This window comes from Musa acuminata, chromosome BXJ1-11 (genome assembly GCF_036884655.1).
Source record: "Musa acuminata AAA Group cultivar baxijiao chromosome BXJ1-11, Cavendish_Baxijiao_AAA, whole genome shotgun sequence".
Classification (NCBI taxonomy): Eukaryota; Viridiplantae; Streptophyta; class Magnoliopsida; order Zingiberales; family Musaceae; genus Musa; species Musa acuminata.
Genome location: NC_088337.1, coordinates 2,566,606 through 2,586,691, shown reverse-complemented (window position 1 = coordinate 2,586,691; position 20,086 = coordinate 2,566,606). Strand labels below are relative to the sequence as shown.

General features: G+C 37.5%; 2 protein-coding genes across 2 annotated transcripts; one reads left to right on the top strand and one right to left on the bottom strand.

Moving 5' to 3' along the window:
• Positions 1-1,539: 1,539 nt before the first annotated feature.
• On the bottom strand, positions 1,540-3,954 carry LOC135596849 (short-chain dehydrogenase TIC 32 B, chloroplastic-like). The gene is made up of 8 exons (XM_065089060.1): positions 3,568-3,954; positions 3,268-3,499; positions 3,086-3,165; positions 2,853-3,009; positions 2,674-2,755; positions 2,459-2,546; positions 2,338-2,384; positions 1,540-2,260 (listed from the first exon to the last, which is right to left on the bottom strand). Exons 1-8 carry the CDS (start codon positions 3,689-3,691, stop codon positions 2,033-2,035), a joined length of 1,038 nt encoding a protein of 345 aa, XP_064945132.1. The 5' UTR covers positions 3,692-3,954; the 3' UTR covers positions 1,540-2,032.
• Positions 3,955-12,725: 8,771 nt separating this feature from the next.
• On the top strand, positions 12,726-20,036 carry LOC135596848 (mitochondrial inner membrane protein OXA1-like). The gene is made up of 9 exons (XM_065089059.1): positions 12,726-13,378; positions 13,504-13,594; positions 15,567-15,608; positions 15,810-15,868; positions 17,673-17,748; positions 17,909-18,040; positions 18,332-18,439; positions 19,364-19,418; positions 19,518-20,036. Exons 1-9 carry the CDS (start codon positions 12,915-12,917, stop codon positions 19,769-19,771), a joined length of 1,281 nt encoding a protein of 426 aa, XP_064945131.1. The 5' UTR covers positions 12,726-12,914; the 3' UTR covers positions 19,772-20,036.
• Positions 20,037-20,086: the final 50 nt, after the last annotated feature.

Genomic DNA, 20,086 nt, shown 5'->3' with positions numbered 1-20,086 from the left:
TTGGATGATAATTCATGCCCATCAAATTAATAGATCAATTATCACATCAAATTAAGTTATGATACTAATCTTGCAATATTATATAAATTGAATTATATATATATATATATATAATATAATATAATGATTAGTAGTGACATGAAGGAAAAAAAAGGCAGAAAGGGTTTGGATAAGCCTTTAAAATTATTGTCCAAGAAAAAAAAGAAACTAGATTAATTTCTTCAAATGACTATAAAGAAAATTCTTGTTGCCGAATTTTTGGAATCTAACATGATCCACCTAAGCACGAGCCATCAACGACAAAACGTATTTTGGTATGTCCTTAATGCATTGTATAAGATGTGGTATTTCTTTTATCTAGACCCTTTTTTTTTATTGTACAATAAATAAAATATTTAATATCATTTGGTCTTATACTCATGTCTCGATATTGTGCTTTTGTCACACGTCCAATTTGCTTTTGGTTGTGTTTTTATTGATAACATTTATGTTCTCGTTCTTGTTTGTATATTTTCTTAACTTATTTGAAGGTAGATACTATTTTATTGATAAATTAGTTAATTTTGATGATATGAACTTACTTTTAATGATCCAATGAGAGAGAAGGAAAAACTAAAATAAATTCTTATACATATTTCAATAATGATATGTATAGTAAATGGCTCTGATACCAGATGTTACGATCCGAGTCTGATGAGTCGACTGACTAATAACTCCATTTTAATCCTTCAACCACGAACCAAAATACTTAAGCAGGAGTTAATATAATACACTCATCAAACTCATATAAGTCAATCATACACATTGCCCACTTCGGATGTAGGACTAATGGGATGTTACACTTTTACTGTAAAAAAAATCATATATTTAGTTACATTTAGAGTTTTTAAATCTTTATTTATAATTTTAATTAATTTTTTTAAAAAAATTCTCCTCCAAACATCTTTTAAGCAAAATGAAAGTACAAATTATTATGACCCAATATAAGTTGTTCATAGGTATTATCCATGAGGTGCAAAAATGATAGAGAAACAAAAAACATGATTTTTTTTTCTTTCAAAATAAAATTGATATTGATCGTTTCAATGAATTAAACGGACTTGTTTTTTATTAATTTTATATATAAAAAAGGATATGAACCAGAATTAAGTAAGTGCTGAAAAAGCGATGGAACAGTGATAGTCCTAACAGAATTAAACGGTATCAGACCCTACAGTGCGTGCCATATATATGTCTCTGTTATCGTCCTCCGTCCTCCAGAAAAGAAGTGGAAAGCATGATGTGGAGTTTCATGAGAATGATGTGAATGTGGTCCAAAATGATCTCGTGACTCGATAAAGAAGGCGTTAAGAGATGCCACATATCTGATAAAAGACATGCCTACCATCGATGGACCAGACATCAATCAACTTTGCGTTGGGAGCACTTTTCTTCTTCTTCTTTTTCATCATTTATATATCATATAGGGCGTGAGACATGAAAATATTAATACCTCTGACTGCAAGCCATAACTGGATAGAAATTTTCTTTCTCAATCGATATAAAAAGGGAAAAAAGAGAAATCATTAAAGAAGAAAAGGACGAAAAAGAAAGAAGTTGGAGGACCATATGTTCTTGGGAAAAGTAACCATACCTAAAAGGGCGACACACACCTCTGATATCTTTCGTAAGTTTATGATAGGTGTATCATAACCCTTTCTAATATACTAACCCATATAACACTACTATTCATCCTTCTTTTTATCTGTCTATTAAACTACATTTTTATATTGTTATATGTGTATACATAATAATACCGCCATGATGCAAAGAAGCTACCTATTTATTCTATGGAACCGCCACTGCACGTACGGCCGGCTGTTCCTCCTATGATCCGACTCCTGTAGCACACCTACGCTGCTGCTGTCCCGCGGTACTCTTTTCCGTATCCTTCTCCCTCGCCTATCCTCTCTCTCTCTCTCTCTCTCTCTCTCTCTCTCGGTTGTTCGTTTGTAGGTCAACTATGCATATGGTTCTCTCTCGATGCGTTGCGTCACATCTCATCGTGCGGTTTGTCCGAGGAGAGCGGCGGTTCGGGCCCGAACCAGGTACGGTCGGGCCTCGGGGCCGTCATGGCCTCCGAGGCGTGCCACAGCCGGGCGGCCTCGTGCGGGCTAGACGCCGACGACGACGGCGACACCTCGTTGCAGTCCGCGAAGTACTTCCCCGACACGCCTTCCAACCGCGGGTGCGTCGCCACGTAACACGTCGTCGCTGCTGCCTGCGATGCGCCAGACGAACTCCTTAGTTCTGTTTTCTCGCCACGACCACGTGCGAGAGTTGGGCGGGCGCACTCACCTGAGGGATGGTTTTGAGGAGCTTGGACGCAAGGAAGAAGGCCAGATCTGCCATCGGTAGCGAAGATTTCAGATCGAGTAAGAGATCAAAGGTCTTACAAGTGTGCAGGGCAGAGGAAGACCTGTGACGAGGCCTTCCCGGTCGCGGGTGAGTCGAGTGCGAACGATGCCGGGATGGACGCAGTTGGCCGTCACATTGCCGTCCATTTGCTGAGGACAAGATTAAAGAAACCGACGCCAGTTAATAATAAGGATAGTAATAAGAAGATGGGCATCGGAATGGGGCACGCGTGCATGTGATGGGCAGAGGTTTATGGGTCAGACGGCGGAGAAGAACCTCGAGTCTTTGGGTCAGCTCTCTCGTGTGGAGGACGTTCGCGAGCTTCGACAGTGCGTAGGCTCGCGTGGCATCGTAAGGTCTGCACACCAACAAAATAAAGATCTCTGTGGCCTTTCAAGAATATGTGAATTCGATCGAGAGAAAAAGGAAGAATTAATGGAATTAGTTAAGCTTACGCTTTCTTGCGGGTCATCAGGTCGAGATAACCGAGGCAGTCGCCGAAGAACCACCCGTGGATGCTCGACGAGACGTTGACGATGCGACCTTCGATCCCCGTCTCCCTCGCCGTTTCCGCCATTTTATTTAGTAGCAGCTTGGTGAGCAAGAAGTGCCCTAAAACAAAGTTTTACCACCAAATAATAATAATAATAATAATAATAATAATAATAATAATAAGCTGGATGAAGACCTAAGTAGTTGGTGGCGAAGGTCATCTCGACGCCGTCCTCGGAGACGGCGTGCTCGTAGGAGAATTTCCCGGCGTTGTTTCTGTTAAATTCACCGTTAGTTTTTGAAATCTCATACACAGAGAGAGATTAGAGGGGGAGGTGAAAACAAGATTGGGGGAAGAGATGTTAAAAGGTGGCGTACATGAGGAGGTTGAGGGGGAGGTTGAGGGCGAGGAAGCGAAAGACGAAGCATCGGACGGAGGAGAGGGAGCTGAGGTCGAGGGGTAGCACGATGATCTCCGCCCCGGGGAACTCCCCCGTAATCCGGGCCCTCGTCTCTTCCGCTGCCTTCAGGCTCCTCGCCGGCAGCACCAGCCTCGCCCCCCGCATCGCCAGCACTCGCGCCGTCTCCGCCCCGATCCCCGACGTTGCCCCTGCGCATCGTAAGACATGGATCAGCACAGTTCCTATTTCTTTCTGTCGATCAAATGGATTTACCAACCGGTGATGATTGCCGTGATGGAGCCGAGCTCAGGGGCCGCGGCCGTGACATCCTCGCCGGTGGATTTGGAGCCGAAGCCGCTGGCGCCGGTGGATCCGATCAGGTACTTTACCGTCTCGAACATTTGCGTTCCGATTCAATTCTTCCTTCCTCTGTCGTGTGTCGATTTCCTTCGGGTTCACCTTAAAAAGTCACAAGGGTTTGATTGAGGTGAAAAGGGAGTCGAGGGAGAAAGAGAGAGAGAGAGAGAGAGGAGCTTTTGCTTTTTGGAACGAGCTACGCCTCGTTCGAGTGTCAGATACAAGGGGAAAGGCGCCGCTCCACATTTATACTGAAGCGGGGAAATGAACGGAGACTATAAAACGGTTTTAGTATATAACGGGGAGTTTCGAGGTTAATAACGGGCACAGTGAATAATCTAATATATCGGGATGAAAAATGAAGGATATGTGATTGATAAGGGTAAAAATAACGATGTGACACACTATGACGTCAGCCGACGTCTCATGCCTCGATCGGCGTAACTGTACTCGGTTAACCGAGCCGGAACACTGGTCGAGACGCATTAACACCTAACTCAAGTTTGGTTCTTCACGCCATGCCAACCCCATGTCAGACGCTATCAGCCTGCCTCCTGCAGGCAGCCACATCAGGTAACATCAAACTCATCTATAAATACCCCAGAGTTCTATACGAACGGGGGAGGACGAACTCACACACAACACTTGTATGGAGGCATCTCTTCCTCCAAAACCCTCTCCCCATCGCTAACTTGAGCGTCGGAGGGGTCGGGCCGAGCTCCCGGCCCTACCTGTGTGCAGGTGCGAGACGGTGTCGCCTCTTCCCGGCGTTGCGGCAGAGCTTTCTCCCGACCCAACCTCCCGACCCGACCTCCCGACCCGAACCACCGTGCTCGGCCGTCGGGAGACCCCGAGGGACGCCGCCCGAGATCCCCGATATTCGGACCCCCGAACCGAGCCGCGACGGCTCCGAGACCACGGCTTAAATAGATGCCCCCGCATCAGTGATAAAGAGGATGATATGATATGCAACTTGTCATGAATGTGATGTGCTCTTTCTACCAACTTTACGTTGGTATCGTAGAATTAGCAATAGAATTTATTGCAGGAAGCAAAATGCAGAGTCTGACAAAGATTGTGGAAAGTTGACGCTGATTGGGTGAGGATGGAAAGGTGTATAGAAGGATGAGGTGGCTCATGGACCTCATATAGGGACTAGCCGTGAGAGATTTTTGTGGTTAGAGAGCACTGCTCGATCCCTCGGTGTCCCCTAACATGTAGTTGTAAGGACAATTATTGGCAAACCACAGCACGAGATCTCATCTAAATCACGACGACTCCACATGCAATGGGGAAGGCAGTGTCTCCGATGGAGCCATGCGGTCTTCCCCGGAGTAATAACACCTTGACTTCCTCGATAACCCTAAGAAATAAGGTTCGCATACTCAAAACCCCTATCAACATCTAGGATTGCCTGCAACCAAGCAGCGGGGCTCCACACACGAGCAAAGAATGAGCCTGACCTGGCCGAGGTACACCGCCAAAAGCAACACGATTCATCGATGGTCGCTCTCTCCGGCCCCTCTCTACGGCATGTCATGCCGCACTCCCGGTACGGCCGTGGGTTAGCAGTTGGCGATCACATCCGCCACTTCACCTTGACAATCCATCCCACCCTGGTATTTCCTGGTGGTATCGGCGGCTTTGGACGCGTACGATGGACGTCCAAGGCCGTGTAGATTCTTCCTCTGAGGTGCAGTCTCCTCCTCCACGATGTGGACACGACCGGAGGCACACGGGCCGTCTGGTGTAGGGAGGGCGGAGGGCTCCACGCCAGACCTAACCCTAGACGCCAGTGAGCCTCTATTCTTATCCTCTGCTATAAAGTTCTTCCTGGTTTCTACCGAGAACAGGCAGCAACGTGGTAGGGAACAGTGGTCGAGGTCTATGGGTCAGAAAAGAGAGATTGAATAGGCCGATAAGGTCAGGAAGCGTTGTAGTCAAAGGGGTTGTGGCAGACGGGTCAATTCAAGTTTTGGAATTAGCGAGCAAAGTCTTACTACACAATTTTCACCATCTTATACTAAAAACTCGTCAAACAAAATGGATTGGTAGGTTGCAAGTTGTCTCTCGGCAACAAGATCGAGGTCTCCCGTGGGGAGCATTGCCATGTTCTTCCCCTTCTCCTGAAACAACTCTTTAATGACCCCATGCATGAATGTGGCTCTCGTCACTTTATTCTTCTTCCCACAACAACGTGGTGGGTGAGCTTAGCTTCATCCATCAGTAGGAGTATCTTGGATAAAAATAGAAGCCTCGGAGCTCAGACTTGGAGCAACATATAAGATGATTTATTACTGCGGCTTTCCGTGGTCACTGTTACAGCTTCCTTTTGTTGTGTTGGGCTACGTAGACTTTTTAACCTTCTTCCCGCACGGTCGTTGATGGTGTGGGAGAAAGTGACGGCGACCACCTCGAGGGATTGCCACCCCAATGTACGTATCATCTGACCGTGTCATCTGATTACCTGACAACAACGCTTCGCTACCACCATCAAGAATCTGTGACATGTCCTCGATCCCTTGAATTCGTCGTCATTATTGTACTCTAGTCACTCATACTAGGGTTAGGGAGTGGGCAAAAGTCTTGGACGAATGCTGATGGAGCTCCGATGTTTATACGAAGACAACTTAGAGACTGCAACCTTACAGTCCGCAGAAACTTTTGTCTCACCCTTGGTTGTCATTTTACGAAGATGCTTTTGGTAGGATGCTGCGAGTGATCTGGTTAACCCAACCTTGATATCGTAGTTTAGCCTCGCACTTTGTTTGTATCCCCCACGTCCATCTCAGGAGGCATCGGTGTCACCAAACTCATTTGACCATTTTTTAATGCAGAGATGGACCGAATCCACGAGCCGTATCTTTTAATGACGAAAGCTAGATTCTAATCTATGTGCTGATGGGTGTCGCTGTTCAATGATTGCTCGACTTGTTTTACTTGTATGGAGCCCCAAAAACAAGGACAGGGTTCACATGACATGCCTTGGTGCCTCATTATTTTCCACTGCACGCTGACACTATACATGAATCGCAGTTGGTCATCCTCTTGTTTGATTCATCAAGGGCGAGAGGAGGATAAACAAAAATTTATGGTTTTCTATTATATAGATTAAGCTAATGTCTATTTCTTTGTTTCTTAGAAAGACAGGATCTTTGTTTCTTCCTCGTGTTTCAAGGCCAAGGATCTTTACTCAGAAGACTTTAAGCCCATCATCGGCTGCGTACTTGCACTGCCCTGTGCCTTTTAGGATGGACATTGCTTGTGGTCATAGGAAGCTACATAGTAAGTAGTATTTGGATCTCGTATTGGTTTGTGATCGAGTAGAGATTATGCTTTCGGCATATCTAATTCTTTATTAGGCTTTGGTGGATCACGTAGTGGGTGAACACATGCACCTACACGGTCCCAATCTGGCCAGATCCCACTGGTGCAACATCTTTGCGTCAATCCCTCCCTTTCCTCCTACCATCCATCACCGAATGTACTGATCGATGCAGGATGTGAAGGCATGTGTCGTTCACTCTTGTAAGGCAATTGACGAGTCAAAGGTTCATGTCCCACATAGTAGTAGCATGGCAGAGTTGTGAGGAAGATTCGCAGCCTTGTGCGATCCTAGAACCACTCCACCGCCCATGCATAAACTATGAGGTGCATCATTGGGTCAACAACAGATGGAACTCTTTTCCCCCGAAGCCTCCATGGAAGCAGTGGAGAGTCACAGTGATAATGATGGAGGAAAGACATTAACGTAACTATACGTTTTGCAGAAAATACTTGCAATTAGATAGATAGAGAGAGGCTGTTCTGACCCGGACCATGAACAAGTGGCCTGTAAACGAAGTTGCTGTCAAGCTCTATACTGATCACCATCATCCTCGAGGCCCATTTGTCATGGGGGGCCGAAGGATCTGCTTCATCTTGTGTTCATCCAAAATTTGTTTTTATTAAAGCATTAAATACAAAACAAACATCGAGTCATGTTATTCTCATCATTTTTATCTTTAGTGGCAGAACGTATACGTATTGAACCCACTGAGCCCTATCCAGATTCTTCATTCTTGATCTTATGTAGGTTCTTTTCTTTCTTTGGGTTGTCTCCGGCTCCCACTACCATCAGAGCAACAATGACGACTCTCGCTCCAAGCAGTAGCAGTGGATTATTCAGGGGGAACGAGAAGCTCTCGTCCCCGTTTTGGTCGGGCGTCCCCATCATCGTCATCTGAAAGGACTTGCAACGGTAGCTCCATTTGCAGATCATTACTCTCAAGTCGAGGGGAATGGCCCTATCAATGATCGAGGTTTATGTTCTTTCTCCCACTAATCTATTGTCCAAGTCATTTTTATTCCTCCTATTATTTGGTTCTTGGTTGGGTTCGGAATGTATGCGTTGATCACATCTTAGTTTATGACGATCTTGAGCCAACAAAAAAGTACGAGAGGAATGACAAGACGTACGAATAAAAAATTATTATATGTTATTATTATACGAAAAACTTTAATGTCTTGAAATTAAATAACAATATATCAAATTTACGATGCGTACCTTTTAATATCATTTAAAAAAATATTTATATGATCTACGGCATTACGTTCTTGGGTTTGAAAATTATAGTGATATCAATTTATAAGGAGAATTAGATTCACATTTTTCTCTCTTCTTATTTTTCACATGGCCACTATGATCAATAGATTACAAATAAAAGGAGATGACAAAAGATTTGTAATCTCACAGGACTAAAGAGAGATAAAGAGAAGATCTTGTCATTTATAAGCGAAGCAAATGATCTAGGGTAAGTAATTAAGAGAATCTCTTTATCTCCTAATAAATCGAACTTTCTTTTTTTGATTGATAATCATCATCATAATCTAATTAGATCTATAATATATCTTACCTAATTATATAGGGCAACATAGTTTAACATTCTTCCACTTACCCATTAATTAGTAAACATATAAAAAAATTTAAAATTAAAATAAATAAAAATAAATTTTGTTTAAATTTTTTTTATCTTATTAGATTTTGAAAAAGTTTGAAATGCATTTTATATATAGCCATAAATTTAAAAATAAGTTAGTAAGTCCAATAAACACAATACTACTACATTAAGTCCAACTGCTAATACAAATCATATCAGTTATATGTTATCAAATATCATACTCCACCATAACATTATTAGTCTTTCTTAATGTAGTTCATAAAAACCCTTGTTATTTATCTTGTTAAGATAATCATATTATTACATTCAACTATTATATGCATAAACATAAATGAAATAGGAAAGCAAAAATAAATAATTTTAATTAAACAAATTATTTTGTTTTTATCTAGAATTATTAGAATATTATTTATCTCTTAATGGTCGTAAACTTAATATGATTAAATAAAAGTTAACCTTTCAATTCTATATGATAGTCTACGAAGATTCCTAGAAAAGTTTCCTATATAAATGAAGTCAAAAGATAATTAGATAAGAAAAGTTAAAATTATGATAAAAGTAATAAATTTTATGATAGTTATGATAAATCCGATTATAATTATAGTTCTTTTGCTAAATTCCTAGAAAAGTATAATATTTATGCTTAATATAATTTACCAGATGTGTCATAGTAGAATATGATTACTTAAAGGTGAAATTATATTCTTATGGATATGATTAGAAGTATAATAAGTTATTCTTCTATACACAAATTAATGTGACAAGAAGCTCTAAGAAGAATGATTATATATATATATATATTGAATATGGTTTCTAGTAAATCAATTTTATCAACTTTTTTTGAATTATGGACTGATAGAAAACTTAACTTGAGATATTTATATATTTAAGATTGTCTTACAAAAATAAGGCTTTTCAATCATATTAAAAAAAATAGATTCAAGGACTATTTTTAGATATTTTATTATTTATCTAAAAAATTCAAAGCGATATATATTTTCTTACCCTAATCATAGTACGAGGATAGCTAAATCTGAGAATGCAAGATTCCTAAAAAATAACAAATTAATGAGAGTGAAAATCTCAAATTTTAATTTTGATATTAAGGAGATACATACTCCTGATATTATTCTTACTCAAATTATTAAATTATTTAATAAATATAAACAACAAAATAACATTAGTACACTCGCACATAATATTGATATTATTGTTAATGATCTTGTAGAATAACCACAGTTGATGGTTTTGAGAATATCTCAAAGAGAAAAAAGATATATTATTTTTTATTATTATGTGATACATCTACAAGAATCATATTATGACATAAAAATTAAGGATCTCTCGTTATTTTCACAAGTTATTAAAAGTAATAATTATATGATGTAATAAAAAAGAGTTGAAATTAATGGGCAGAATGATGTTTGAGAACTCGTCGAATTACCTAATAATTATAAAAAAGTCTATTATATAAATATGACTCAAAGAACAATATTGAATGATATAAAAACCAGACTTGTACCAAAAAATTTTACTAATAAAGAATGCATCAATCATAAAGAGATGTCTTCTCTATTTTTTTTAAATGAACTCATTAAGAATCATCATCATATTAATGACTTAGTATAATTTTGAATCACATTATAAAGATATAAAAAATAAGTTTTTTTTATTAAGGATCTAGATTTATATGTATTAACCTAAACGATTCCTATAGAAAATAAAAGAAACATAAATTTTGATATATATATATATATATATACATTTTAAAATTTTATTTATGACCTTAAACAAGCTTCTATACAATAGTATATAAATTTTTTTGATATTATTACTTCCTTCAAATTTAAGAAAAATAATATTGATTAGTATTTATATCTGAAGATTAGTATGAGCAAGTTTATTATATTAGTCTTATATGTGAATAATATTTTGTCTTATAATAGTGATCTTGGTTTATTGTAGTAAACTAAAAAATTTCTCACCAAGAATTTTAAGATGGTTGATATGAATCAGACATTTTATATTATTAGTATTGAGATATTTAAGAATATATCTCAAAAATTATTATGACTCTATCTGAAAGGATATATTAATTGAGTTTTGGAGAGATTTAGTATATAACTTTATTCAACAAATGATAAAAGTAAAAAATTTCAATCAAAATAAGTGTTTTTAAAAATAACTTGGAAAAGAATCAGATAGAAAAATGTTCTTTATGTATGCGTGATTGGAAGTATATTATATACTTAAGCCTATGTCAGATTAGATATCAGTTTTGTAGTTGAAATACTAGGTATATATTATAGTTACCTGAGAATGAAAATACTAAAAGACTGCAAAGAAAGTAATAAGATATATAGAAGAGACGAAGAATTATATGCTCACGTATATAAAATTAAATCAACTTGAAATAATGATTTTTTCATGTGCTGATTTTGTAAATATCTCGATAATAAGAATTTCACTTTACAATTTATATCTATATTAATTGGAGGGGTAATTTGGAAGAAAAAAAATATAAAGTAGTATATTATTATATTGTTAATAATAGAAGCTGATTTTATGGTATGCTTTGAGGCAACTAATAAAGCTTTATGATTATAAAATTTTATATTAGGACTTAGTATGGTCAAACTCATTTGCTAAGTCATTAAAAATACTTTATGACATATGATAGTAGTTTTCTTCTCTAAGATTGATAAGTACTATTGCAGTTCTATGTACTATGGTATAAAGTACTTGATAGTTAAAGAAAATAATCTATAAATAGCTAATACCAATTAATAACTTGAGTTTCACTATATCCATTCAATTTGTAGACATTATAATTGATATTCTTGATTAGTTGTTATGATTGAGTTTATGAATTTATGAGCAATTAAGATATGATTGAGTTTATGAGCAACCCATAAAAGATATGATGATACATTGAGTAAACATTATAATTGATATTCTTACTTACATATTTAAAGTTATTTATTTCTGCTATTCGATTCATATTTTTGTATGTATAGTTGAATATGATAATATGATTATCTTGACAAGATAAATTACATAAGTAATTTTAGATTATATCAGGAAAAACTAATAGTGTTATAGTATATAGAATGAAGTATAACATTGATTACATATAATTGTTATGACTCATATTACTAGTTAGACTGAATATTATATTATTATATTTATTAGACATATTGGTCTATTTTTTTTAAATTTATGCGTGTATAAATAATTTTTAAAATTCAAAATCCAATTGGTTAAAATTATTTGTAAATAAAATTTATTTTATTTATTTTAAATTTTAAACTTTTTGTATCTTACTAATTAATAGACAAAGTGAAAAAATATTAGATTATGTAAGATATATTATGGATATGATTGAATTTTGATTATGGTTATCGGCCAATAGAAAAAAAAGTCTAATTATGATAGGATCCCTGAAAGGATAACTTTGATGGAAAGGAATCTCTTAATTACTTATTTCACATCCTCTTCTCTTGATTATAAATAGATAGGAGATCATTGAGACTACACATAATTGAATAAATGAATGCATGAAACCACAAATATATAGACACACAACATAATTTAGAGATTATATATATTATCTTATTTTTCTTTAATCATATAAACTAATCAATGAAAGATCGTAGATCTTCTCTCATATCCCATTTGTCCTTAAATTCATTGATCATTATTGTCTTGTAAAAGATAGGTAGAGAGAAAAAAATAATTAATTCTCCTTCCATATTAATATCACTATAGTGATTCGACAATAGTACGTTTGTAGATAGATTTTAGATTTTGATATTAAATTTTTTTACCTAATAATAATATATTATAATTTTTATAGTCACATAAACCTCCAACCCTTCGGTGGCAACATTGGATCATAATACATCACTCGGTACATTCCTTTTCTTGTTTTCGCACTGGGCAACAGTCATGTACATTGCTTTCTGTATATGTTTACATTTCTTGTTTTTCCAGCTGATAGTGAGAAATCTTGTTGGATGAAGACAATTATTTAATTTGTTCGGTTCAATTGAATTAATCCGGTCCAGGTCCGGCCAGAGTCAAATAATTCCGGTTCGCTCAACCTATTTCCTCCGGAGACCGGCTGAAGGTCAAAAAGAGTCGCAGGTATCTGCGCCGTCGCTGATGCGATCGGAGAAGAGAGTGCGATAAAATACAGAGAAAGCACCAACGCCACGCCCCCTCCCCCCCTTCTTCCTTCTTTCGTCCTCCGTCGTCCCGCCCAAAACCCTAAACCCTAAACCCTAAACCCCAGATCTTTCCTCCACCTCTCTGTTCGTCTTCCGGAATGGCTTGCGGTCGGAGAAGCCTCACCTCTAATTTCACCCATCTCACCCGCCGCCTCCACCCGTCCTTCGCCCACATCCTCCGCGACGACCGTGAATCCACCGAACCCCCAAATCGGCCGCCTTTGTCCCCAACGCCATCCCTCCCCCGCCCTTCCTCCTTTGCCCCATCTTTCTCTGGGTTCGGCGGCCGCAGAAGCCTCGGCTTCTCCCTCCCTTTGGGCCTTGACCCTTGCCTCCTTCGGAGCTACTCCTCGAGTGCTGAGGGATCGAACGAGATCGACTACATCAAGGATGTCTCGGAGGTTTTGTCGGGCAGCACTGTGGAAACTGCTACCGTGGCAGCTGCGGCGCCTCCAGCTCCTTTTCCTGGAGAGGTGGCAGCTGCGGCGGTTGACTCGTTCCTACCTGTGGCTGCTCTCCAGCATTTGATTGACAGTGTTCATACTTTCAGCGGTCTGAACTGGTTAGGTCTTTCGCCCATCTTAGGTTGATAATAACCAACCATAAGGCGCTCAGACGCTTTGGAGGAGGGCGTGGAGGGGTAATATTATCAAATTTCAATGTTTTTCCCTTTTTTTTGGATCTCAGGTGGGCTTCTATTGCTTTGACGACTGTTTTGATTAGAGGGGCTACCATCCCACTTCTATTGAATCAAATGAAATCGACGGTGAAGCTTAGCGTGAGTTGCAACTTGTCATTGCTTTAATTTTTTGGCTCATTGTTCTCTGCTAATTTCAATAATGAGCTTCAGAGATCAGTGTGGTATGTTATAATTCTGCTCAGATTATTTTGATGGTTAATTGACATCCCAAAGTTGATCAATTGTACTCATTTTGCTTCATCAGCTTATTGTTGAATTAATTTTTGCAGTTAAGTTTTGTTTTCTTGGTACTCTTTGACCTAATTGTGAGGCAGAGGAATTCTGATTTTACCAAGATATATGGGTTATATTTGACTTAAACAATGTGAAATTCTGAAATAAATTTGTGGTAAATTTGCCACCTTAAAAGATATCTCAAAACTAGAAAAAAAAGGCTAAGAAATCTTTACATTCTTGAATAATTAGAGATTTCTATGATTGTCGATAACACAAGGGAAAATCATTTTAGGTGGTATGAATATGTCCAAAGGTGATCTATAGATGCATTTATTAGATGAGAGTCAATTGGAGTCATTTAGTGGAAGAAGCCATAGATTCAGATATAAGAAAATTTTGGTAATATTAATGTGGAAAGACTTGATGGTTCTGGGTTATTAGTGATATTAACCTCTACGAAGCTTGTAGGCAGTAGAATCTAGTTTGCCCAACTATCGGAGATCTTATGGCTTCTTGTTGTTATTGTGTAGTAGCCCTTGGAGAATAAGAGGGTGGGGAACAACTGGAAGGAGTCCCTGTAAGCTGTAGGTTTTTCATTGCCACATGGTTGGATTACAACAATATATGCCTACATGTATATTGAGCAGAGGACTGCTACTGCTACTGTTGGTTTCTTTTTGTTTTTAAGAATTTGTCCTGTAAACAAATGAACTTATATGTCTTGGTGGGTTCCAAGAAATGTTAACGAAGAAATCAAATGATATAGTTTTGGAGTTAAAGTTTATTGTCTCTGGAACTGTTGGATCATGGGCACCGAAGATGACAAACAGAACCATGACATTGTGTGATTTTTTATAGATAAAGTGTCAGCATAATATAGACTTGCGAAGTGTATAAGCACTCAACTGTGAATAAATAGCATCAACCATAAACATTTCTGCGTGATGCTCACCTTCGCTTTGTTAACACCTCATCAACTACCTTCACTACTTTAATAGAGCACCAGTCATCTCTAAACCCTACATATTATGTCCATTGATAGCATGATACAACTTTTGACTCTTAATGGTAGCTAATCTCCTCATCGTCTAAGCATTGAGCTGATTGGAATAATTGTGGGGTATTCAGTTCATCTTCATGCACAGCAGTGACTACGGCTTTTAATACATTTCCATGGTCTTTTTTTCTGATTTGGATATAAATAGGCAAATGGGAGGGCTTATTCTATAAATTTGTGAGGATCCAGGGGTAATATGCAAGAAAACCTCTATAACATGATATTTTTGTTTCAATATAATTTAAAGACATGATGTTTCTGAAACTGCTAGAAAGTTAGTGAAATAGGCACATCATAACTAGTTTAGTGCATTTCAGACATCCTAATTATGTACAACTTGAATTGACATAGAGGCAATAGATTAGATCACAAGCAATTAGCTCTTCAGAAATGTTTCAATTGATAACACACGCAAGTGAAATGACAGTGAAATGCTTGGTCCAATGACACTGTATATCTTTGTTCTCTCTATATTTATTGTATATGAAAATTGACTTCATCTTAAGAATTTCCAAATTGGTCTTTCTGCATTTCTTTTGGCAGCAGTGGTTGAGGTGGAGGAATAATTCTTTTATTATTTTATTATTTAAATATTTTCTTTGTTTTAGTGCACTAATGTTTTGATAACATTCCTTATGTTTTAAACAAGGATTATTTGTTTTATTTTGTACTTATGTTTCTCGTATCATGTGTTTATAATTTTTGCAGAGCTTGTTGCTTTGTGGTCACTAAAAACACGAAAGACATTTTCTAAACCTGCATTTTTTTCCCATGCAGATGATGAGACCTGAAATGGAAGAACTTAAGAAACAAATGGATGTACGTTCTACTCCTGAACATGGATTGACTGCTTAAACCAGATAACCATATTTTGAATCTTCTGCAGCATGATTATTGTTTAATCATCCCTGACTTATATATGATAAATACTTGTGCTCAAATGCAGCTGCTGCCACCTTTTCTTCTTTTTTTAATATATCCTTTTTCTGTCATGCAATGATATTTCATTATCTGCTGCAGACAATGGATCCCAAATCTGTGCAGGAGGGTCAAAAACAAATGAAGGCATTGTTCCAGAAGTATGCTTTTGTCAGTTCAATTTTGTCATCACTTAATCTGTCTTTGGTTTCGCTGCTATAGGAGAGGTTCTCTACCTAGACATGAGCCTAGTTTGGATAAATTATATATATTGTGCTTTTGAATAAAAGGTCCGTTTTTTTAGTCTAATGAAATGCACCAACAAAAACTTTGTGATTACAGTGAAAATTTTAACATGCTAGCAAAACGTAAAAAGGATAATGATAGTTGAATGATGTAATTATTCTTTGATAAAAATATTCTTGTGTTAGTCAGATATTAAACATATATGCATAATGGTGGCACTGGGTCTGCCAGTCCGGTAACAAGGAGTATGTGGGCTGAACCTGACCACCTATGTAGGTAACTGGGTTCTGATCTAAATACATGACAAGTTGTGGTTGACTAACTTGAACTTGGTTTAACAACTTGATACTGAAACAGGAGAAGAAAAAACACGAGTGCAGTAAGAAAGGGAGATACATGTGACCAATTGGTGGTGGTGGCCACTATGGCCACTTCAACTTGCTGTTCTTAGTAACCAACGGACCTGAGACCTGGTTGCATGTTGCAGGGAGGCATATAAACAAATTTTGTTTTGTTCAGATTTGATCAATTTGAATAGGATCTAGCTACTAAATTTTCTTTTCTGGATCTGATAACATGACAGATCAGCCTACATGTGGTCCATCAGAATACATCAGATCTTTCTACTAGGAAAGTGTTGATTGTGATCTGAATTGCCCACGTGGTTTCGAGATATGTTCATGGCTTAGATGTGGTGGTTAATGGATACTGCTGTGAAGGGGAAAAGAGAAAAAGAAAAAGAAGGCTGATGCAAGGCATGTGTTGGTGATGATTGGTCTAGGTCAATGATGGCAAATGTTTAGATTGATGATGGCAGTTTACTGTCTGTTTTTGCAGATGACTGGTCAGGGTTTGTAGTTTCATTGCACACTCTTGTGTTGGTTGGGTTATGACATGAATACGCATTGTTGGCTCAGGTAGATATGCGAACACAGTGATATACTAGCCCAGACCAGATGTTGGGTCCAGTTGTGTTTATATATATATTTTTTTCTTTTGACCAAGGTTCAGCTGGGATACCACTCATGATATACCGTTCCAATGGTACACCGGTGCGTTCCTTCTTCCCCCCTCCTAATCCTTCGGAATGTAAATAAATAGACTTCTATGATGGGACATGTGGGAAAAATGTGTTTAATATTACATTTGAAAATTATAACAGATGGGACTTTAAAAACTTAGAAGATTGTAGTGAGCGTCTGGCTCATGGAAATGTATTGGATACATGAATAGGTATATCAGTGGGAAAAAGAGTCCAAAAGTGTCAATTAGGAGGCACTTTGCAGAATTTAACCTTTTAAAACAAGGTCAATAGCAGAGCAGGATTTGTACCACAAATATATCCGATCCCTTTGTGCTCTTACAGCTCATCTTTTGTGTTCTATTTCTTATGTCTGTATATTGATTTTGTTAAAATATGTAATACACATGAAGTATAAGTCCTGGAACTGAAGGTTATGCTATAGTTTAGCCACAGTTCAAAATAAAGTTGATGTCCTGTGGGTGGCGGGACTGTATAAAGTGTGAGAAAGTTCCATGTTAATTCCTGTAGTACTATGGCTGGTTCCTCATGCATATTCAGTATGTGGAAATCTTCATTCTGTTTGCCTGCAGTTTTTTCTGATCAACTTCAGTTTATTTAAGAGCAAGCAAAATTTCTATTTATCTGTCAACGTATCTAATTGGTTACTCATGTCTGCTTTTGGTTGGTGATTCTAGATATGGGGTTACTCCATTCACTCCGTTAAAGGGACTTTTTATCCAAGGGCCAGTTTTCATCAGTTTCTTTTTCGCTGTAAGTCTGTTGACCTTGTCTTAGGAAGTTTTTTCTTTCTTGTGATAACTAATTGATATGTACTTGACCATGGTCACATCAAAGCTTTAAAATTCAAACATGCAAAATAAGCTGTAAATGATTGTCTACTCACAGATAATTTGATATGTTTTTCTTTTAGATCTCAAATATGGTTGAGAAAGTTCCATCTTTTAAAGGGGGTGGGGCATTTTGGTTTACCGATTTGACAACGCCTGATCCTCAGTACATCCTTCCAGCTTTAACAGCGTTAACCTTCTTGGCGACTGTGGAGGTAACCTTCCTAAACTACAGATAAAGTTTGTCATTACATGGAAAAGTATATTAGTAGATAACTCAATTTTATAATAACTGGATAACTTGAATCCCAAATCTTTCACCAATGTCATGATTGTTTCTAACAACACCTGGAAGTATTTTATTTTTATTGTGTATAATTTTTCTCATGCTGCACTGATTTGCCTCTTCTGGACATTAATATAAATCGAATTTGAGTAGAACATTTGCTTTAGTTCTTCTTTTCTTTATACCAGTGTCGGCACTGAGATAACTTCTATCTGTTCAGTTTAACCTGCAAGAAGGAATGGAAGGAAATCCTATGGCAAAAACGATGAAGAACTTCTCCAGAGTTCTTGCGCTTATGACTGTCCCGTTTACTGCCCATTTCCCAAAGGTATTAAAATATTTGAACCCTTAAATCTTTTAGAAGCAGTATTGTGTGCCTACAACTATGGTATTTTATTTCGAGGTACAATTTCCGGATGCAGGTTTCTTTGTTATAGAACAAACTTTGATGTTCTATGCATCATTATATGGCATGCGTCAGTTGTAGGCTACTTCAAGTCATTTTCATATTAAGTTATTGAGAGATGGGTGATGACATGTCCATTAAGTTTGCTTGTGAAATTGAGAATCTGTTTCTTTTTCCTTCAATCGTGACACCTACCTGCTAGGCAAAAGATAATTGGCCTTGACGTAAGCCTCTCACAGATCCTACACTTGAATTTATCAAGAAAAAGGCTTTATAAATCAATGAAATTTACATTTTCTCTTGCAGCCTCAATTGATAAAATTTTCAGTAGAATAAGGAAAAGCAACTCTACACTTTGAATTTGAGATGGCTGATTGATGCATCTACTTAGACAAACACATCAACTGAAGGAGGCATTATTGTCGAAAAGCTAAAGTTACTGAATTATTGTGGAGAAAATAATTATATATTAGTTTTGATATTAAAGTAAGATTTCACAATATTTTCATAAAATTTGGTGAAACAATAGCATACTTACTCAGGGTGACATATCTTATCTCCTAGCATTTGATGCTTTGATATATATATATATATATATATATATATCTTATCTTATCTCCTGTTTATGATGATCCCATGATTCCATCCTTTTTATTGTAATTATGAATATGGTGGAAAGTCACTCTAATTAGTGCAGTAATTATGGTCAAAACGTTCTTTTTTGCTTTGGTAAATGTAGGATGCTGAGACTCATTTTGGTTATCCATGTAGTGTAGTGTAATGTTCCAATGTGGATGCTTTGGCTGCTTCACATGTATGTGCTGATTACCATTTTGAAATTTCCAGGCTATCTTCTGTTACTGGATCACATCAAACCTTTTCTCTCTTATGTATGGTTTTGGTGAGTTATAATATCTAAAGACGAGCCTTCTCCTGTAGCTTTGTTTTTATGGTTTGGTAGCATAGCCCTCATAAATATAATTTTTCGACTTGTTGACAGTGATTAGACACCCTCCAGTGAGGAAATTTTTGGATCTTCCTGATATGGTTCCGCCACCCACCCCTGCATCTCAACCGGGCGTATCTTTCTTTGGTGCATCCAAGCTGATTGTGCCGGCGGCCTCTCCGCTACCAGCTAAGGAATCTGAGTCTAAAATGCCTTTGAGAAGGGTATCATCATCTTCTGTTGTCAGCCAGCGGATCAGAAACCTGGAAAAGACGGTCAAAGCTAGAAATAAACCTAAGAAAAGGTAGAGGGAATGGAGATATTTCCAGCATTGCAAACCATTATTTATACAGGTGTTATAGTCAATGGAGTGTATGCCTTATGAAATCGATCGACAATTTTAGTTCACGGAAATCTCTCTTTTTAGTAACGGAGAAATTTTCCGGCATCCATCATGCAAACTATACAGGGCTTAATAATCTACTGTCACATTGTTGACATGAGATTGAATTTTTGAATGTGCCTCGAGTTAAAAAAATTTGTTTGAAAACAGCTATTTGGAGTTTATTCTCACTGTTTTGTCTAGGATTGACAATTTTTTGTTTTTTTGTTTCAGGTAAATC

What these genes read in the sequence shown, in the direction of transcription:
- LOC135596849 (XM_065089060.1), bottom strand. Translation starts at nt 3,691, where the DNA reads ATGTTCGAGACGGTAAAGTACCTGATCGGATCCACCGGCGCCAGCGGC. An exon ending in CTTCGCCACCAACTACTTAG is followed by an intron (nt 3,010 to 3,085) that starts GTCTTCATCCAG and finishes ACTTTGTTTTAG; the next exon opens with GGCACTTCTTGCTCACCAAG. An exon ending in AGCTGACCCAAAGACTCGAG is followed by an intron (nt 2,547 to 2,673) that starts GTTCTTCTCCGC and finishes TCTTGTCCTCAG; the next exon opens with CAAATGGACGGCAATGTGAC.
- LOC135596848 (XM_065089059.1), top strand. Translation starts at nt 12,915, where the DNA reads ATGGCTTGCGGTCGGAGAAGCCTCACCTCTAATTTCACCCATCTCACC. An exon ending in ATGAAGGCATTGTTCCAGAA is followed by an intron (nt 15,869 to 17,672) that starts GTATGCTTTTGT and finishes TGGTGATTCTAG; the next exon opens with ATATGGGGTTACTCCATTCA. An exon ending in CTCTCTTATGTATGGTTTTG is followed by an intron (nt 19,419 to 19,517) that starts GTGAGTTATAAT and finishes ACTTGTTGACAG; the next exon opens with TGATTAGACACCCTCCAGTG.